This window comes from Acanthaster planci, linkage group LG07 (genome assembly GCF_054643075.1).
Source record: "Acanthaster planci isolate LZ-2023a linkage group LG07, COTS_SCS, whole genome shotgun sequence".
NCBI lineage: Eukaryota > Metazoa > Echinodermata > Asteroidea > Valvatida > Acanthasteridae > Acanthaster > Acanthaster planci.
The window spans coordinates 2,658,526-2,664,276 of NC_141783.1; the positions used below are offsets into that span (position 1 = coordinate 2,658,526).

At 48.2% G+C, this 5,751-nt stretch overlaps 1 protein-coding gene across 1 annotated transcript; it reads left to right on the forward strand.

Annotated features, from left to right (window-relative positions):
* The first annotated feature begins 285 nt into the window (after positions 1-285).
* On the forward strand, positions 286-5,751 carry LOC110979669 (uncharacterized). The gene is made up of 2 exons (XM_022235679.2): positions 286-2,434; positions 3,234-5,751. Exon 2 carries the CDS (start codon positions 3,286-3,288, stop codon positions 4,708-4,710), a length of 1,425 nt encoding a protein of 474 aa, XP_022091371.2. The 5' UTR covers positions 286-2,434; positions 3,234-3,285; the 3' UTR covers positions 4,711-5,751.

Sequence of the window (5,751 nt, forward strand, 5' to 3'; positions counted from 1 at the left end):
ATGGAGGGCCGTTTTCAGCATGGTTAGGCATTACTAATATTAGAATGCCACCTTGCGACTGTGGTACTTAAGGCTTGTGTGTAGGCACTGCAAGACGTTCCTCCACCACCAAAAAATCTCCTTAAACGGCCACAAATGTCCAAATCAAATAGGAGGTGTGCAATGTGAAACATTGTGTCATCTGGTTGCCATAGCAACGAAATAAACAATGTCAGTTCGTGTCATCACTGGGATACAAAAATGGATGTTTTAATGGCACATTAGTGGCCGGCATGCAAATAAACCAAGGTTCACGCTCATATTTACGATGTGCTCGTTGAACGACAAAAAACGGTGGTAAACATTTCTCTGAAAGCTATATTTGAGTGAGGTTGTTCGTAGACTCCTCACCAGGCGCACAACTGAAAACACCGACGGCACTGACAACATTAACAGCGCCTTTCTCTCTCACCAATTTCGTCAGTGGGGCGGTCGTGACCAGAATCGTGAGTCAAGGGGAATTTTACAGTTGTGCAGCGCGGTGTCTTTGATCGATCGAGGTCCTCGCTGAGATCTAAAATAAGCCCCTCATTAGTTGTCGTGGAGGGTTGTTTTAACCTCGGATTATACGTTTAACGATCGCTTAAATACCCACCAGGAAAACGTTTAAGAGAAAATGGAGAAAAGATTCTTATGTCACAGCTAATTTCCTGACAACCAGTGAACTGATACAACGTCCAGCGTTTTGATGGAATTCGGCACCGAGAAGGAGTGTTTTAAGATGTCTGATCCAGATTTGCGTGTTTTCTGAAGTTTCTTTTGGTGTAGTATAATGTTGTAACGTTTTGTTTCGAGCGCTGTGTGGTTGGCGATAAATATTTTGATCAAGAGGTGGGATCATGGGTTGCACGATGTATGGGTGGGGGAGACTTTGGTTGAATTGCTGGTCCCTTGGTACGATTCACTAGTTTTAAGGAATAACCTTAGCCTCGTGCGTGGTACAATATGCATTTGGGTAACAAGTGTGCGCTCATCTCGCTGGAGGATTGTCCACAGGTTGTTGACTGTTTGAAGTATCTTCTTTTCACTGACCGCGGGCTTTGTTTTCTCACAACAGTGTATCCGGCGCAAGAGCTTGGAAATCCCTTAATCCAGACGGGCATTTTATGGGGGAATGATTGTTCACCGTTTTGATTTTGCTAGCGTGTTTCTCTATTCATAAAAACTGCTGCGCGAGTCCGTGATGCGATTTCATTGCACGGGCATTGTCTAAACGGCGGTTAATTTTCCTCGCAGGCCATTTGATAGCCAACCACCCTTTCTTCAAAAGTTAATGAAAGCTTCGGGGAACCCAAGCCACCCATACATTTTAAGATCGCCCAGGCAACAAAGACCGCTTCTCTGTTCCACCTTTCTTCGTCGGCATCCTTTCACGCACTGAAGGGAGGCGCCACTCTCCCTCTATATTTCTCCGTCCTTGCTCTGCTGCAGATCAAGTGGACACACAACCCCCACGACCCTCTGTCACACGGTCACGAAAATAAAAGACCGGCATCCCTTTTGTGGCTGGTAACCATCTGCGAGGGATCGCTGGCTGTGAATGGACGCAGCGCTCCGGGAGAGGCCGAGAGCCAAGAACCTACCTCATCGATTTTCTATTTTTCCCACCGAGGGGAAATTGGGAGAACACGGCCAGGCCTATTCATGGCTATTCAGAGGAGTTTACTGCGCGCGCGGTTAGCAACAACAGGTAACATGGACCGTGCTTCGATCTGAGCAGCTTGGGTACGTGCCGGGGAGTGTGAACGACAACCAAGTACAAAGTGTGCTCTGATATTGTGACTGGACATAGATCGGTGCTGTTGTGATCATATTCATAATGCGTGGGGATAACAGCTTTGTGAAGGATCAACATTACCATGCTTTGTGTGAAGACCAAACTAGGCCGGCTTGTATCCACTGGTAGTTTATCGTGTGCGATTATGGCATTTTCACGATACGAGGAGCAGGTACTCTTAAAATAATTTCCTTTACGGAATTACGGTGTAATAATTAATGAATTCCTTTAGGGTTGAATAGTCTGCCTGTGAACGCCGACATCTCGACGAGACTTCAAAAATTGCCGGCCGACCACTTGTGGGCGAGAACTCACTGCGCGTTTTGCAGCTGCTGCTCTCCGAGTGCCGATCGCCAAGGCAACGCCGGCCTTGCGTCTCCCCCCCCCCTCTTCCCTTGCCTGCCGTGCGAGTCCGGGAATGATTCAAGAGGAACCCAGCAGAACTACTGAATGGTGACGTGAGGTTTGAAGGTGAATTGCGCACACCCTTCTCTCAGACCTGGCCAAGGAGGGGTCGTCGATCATCAGTCAACCCCGGTAGAGAGACGATTCGCCTGGGAGAAATGCCAGCCATTTACCCCGTGGCCTCCGTACACGGCTTGTAGCTGTTTATCTCAGGTGGGTCCGATCGATTGGACTAAAAGCCATCTTGCTCCTCTTGTAGAAAATCTCATTATGATCGTGTCAGATAAATGCTCGGTGACGCTTTCAGGTGGCATGTCTAATCTCCCGGCTTATAACGGAAATTTTCTGCAAGCAACCGAATATTAGGGTTTGAGTTATGGACAACAGCAAGTTAGGCAGGAAAAAAACTGGTACAAGCAGAACCGCAGGATCTGGGTACTTTAAACACGACTTGTATAAGTAATTCATTGTTGTGAAGGTTTTTTTCTCGTCCTTCGCCTCATGTATAAAAATTATTGCACACCGACGATTACCGACAGATTTACATGTACTTCTCGGTTTTTTTTACGGGGGATTTGAACCCAAATTCTGGTCATTTTGTGTAACCGAGTGCGAGTACTTCGATAGAGATATCATGTAACGGTGTTAAATTTATGTTGAGGATTAAAACGACAGCCACTCGATTATATCATAACCATTTGGGGGGGGGGTACCTCGCAAACCGGCGTGGCAGAGGACCAAGAGCAATGTTAGGGGTGTTCAGCACTGAAATTTGCTGAGCAACGAAAATAATCTCTGAGCAAGTCCAGGACTCAACAACATGGGCCATTTGTCCTCCATTGGTCTCGGTTTATTTATTTGTCTCTGATCACATAGAATTGGCCATGTGCATGTAGCTTTGTGAAGTTGTACCAAAAGAACAGCAAAGGTATTCTCGCAAACGTAAACATTTCGCTTTTTTCTTTCCTCTCCCTTTATTTGACTATTTTATTTCATTTATTATTTTTTTCAGATGAAAGATGTGGACTATGAACGTCTGTGTCTGAGAGCGCTTCGTGTTTATTATGCCGGTCAAACTTCTCGCCACTAACCCGTTTGCCGAGCCGGCCCGCTTAGAGTACGAGCCATCACCCTCACCGGCCATGCGGGCCTACCGCTGGAAGAGACCCCTTGGGGTTCTCCCGCAGTACCTCCGACCGACCGCCACCGGGCACGATGTCCCCCGCCTATCCGGGCACGCGGGGCGGCCGCACACCCAGGGCAGGCCTTCCGATGCCCGGCAGCTGTTCAGCCTGACCCAGGCGGCTACGGAGCACCTCCGAGCGGCAACTCAAATGGGCTACCGGGAAGAAACCAAGAGCTGTGACCCAGACCTCTACCGGATCGGCGGGCCTCCATTCGGGGCCAACAACAACAACAATGGTGGTAACACAAACAACACCGGCAGTCCGAAAAGCAAGACTCAGCTGCCAAATATAAAACAAGAGGAGGGCTCCAGGCCTGGGTTTGAGCACAGACTGGGCAAGCAGACCTACAGCAGGACCGAGGTCCTGCTGAAACTCCAGAAGGGACGGAAGCCTCATGGGAAGCAAGGGCCGACGGCGAGCACTGGGGAAGGAGCAGGGGTACAAGGCCAAGATTTTCCCGTGATCAACGCCAGAGAGACAAAGCCTTGCACGTGTGGGGCTACCTACCTCGCCAAGGAGGCGAAATACAATGGATCTGAGTCTGGGTACCACAGCAAAGAATCGTCGGGCGCCAAAAGCCAGAACTCGTCTTTGAAATGCAGACGGATTAGCAGTACACCTGTCACAGTGGCCAAGGTGGACAGAGATGGACACAGAACTAACGCGTCCTCCCCTGATTCATCAGGACAAGGAAACACGGGGCAACCGAAACTAATGACCATCAAATCTCAATCTGGTCAGCCGAATGATGAGCCTTCTAACAGAAGGATCGGCTTCGTCGAAGTGGCTACTCCTCTGTTCCGGGAGCCATGCGCCGGTAGCCCAGAGAGCGACGTCCGGGAACGATCAGCCGGGACCTCCAGCCCCGTGGTGTCCAATGACGCCGACAGCGTCTGCGAGGAACTCCAGAAGATAGTCCTCCGCCGGGCCAAGCACGACCCAACTTGCGCCACTCCCTTCGGAATCCGCTGGCGGGAGGATATGGACGACAGCCCGCTCTCGGACGCGTCAGAGAAGAACCGCTTCGATCGGGCCATGCAGGCGCTCCAGCCGCCAGTCCCTCATGTCATCTGGCCAGAGAACAAGTATTTCTCGCCGCACACGGTGTTCGTATACGCCAGTCCGTCTAGGCTGGCCCCCATGGTCATACCGTCTCACAGCGTGGACTGCCCCCAGTGCAAGTTCTACCAAGCCTCATCCAAGGGGGATGTTTGCCCACCGAACAGTCCCACCCCATGGATGCACAAGGAGTACGGATTCTATCCCGTGGAAAGACATTTCGGATCAAAAGCCGAACAATGAACTACATGTCTAGCTTAAACTTAAAGGAGTACAGAGGCTTTGCATGGTAGCCATCTTGCGGGGCAATTCTTGTTTTCAACAGAAAAACCTCCCTTGTGCATGCCCTGTGGAACAAAAACATTAGCCTACATCATGGCAGCCATGCAAACCCTCTGTTTGCACTTTTTCAAAGCGATGCCATATCTGATTTGCGACAGACCATATTTACGGATAGATTCCAGTGCCTGTGTATTATTTTTAATAAATTTCTGCGTACTGGCTTAAATTTCCACCCACAACAAATTAAAGATATAGAAAGTCGTGCGTGCATGTAATTCAAAAATTAATACCAAGTGAAGGAGCTGAAAAGAAGGCAGTTTCGACAATGAAAAGTTGTACTTTTGTAGTTTAGTATAATTTGAGACTTTAACTTATGCCTTAACAGTAAAGGGGTGCAGGTAATTTGATCAGTGTATTGCCTTACAAGTTCAAGTGACTAGTAGTTTGACCAACGTAGGGAAAAATATTATCTACGGTGAACAAGAACCGACAGTTTTTATTTGTAGTGTCGAAATTTCAAGAACTTAGAGACGAATTGAATCATGTTGCTGGCTTGGATACAACCACTTAGTCGAAATGCAATCGCTTTTTTCTTCTTTTTATTTTTTTTCACAAGGACTGGGAGTATCGGCTTATAGACTCCGTAAAAATTCTATGTTTGGACAGACTTTTAGCCGAGGAGAAAATAATGTTGCCTCGTGAGCGCGGGTGGACACAAGCTGGTGCTCTCACGCGGGCTACCTGCGCCCACGAACCGAGGAACTGGCGGCGAGACAATAATTTACAAGGTCAGAACAAAAAGTCTTTACAAGATGGCAACTCCTGACGTCTAACTTCCAAGGTAGATTTCCAGCGTTTATTTGCATTTCTGTTTAAAACCCTTGTCAGAAAATGCATCAGCACAATCAATACCAAATTTCAGCAGAGCATCGTTTCACATCCATATCGTAATTGTATCTCTCAGATGCCGCCGGCTTATTAAATAAATGATGCTGCAAATTA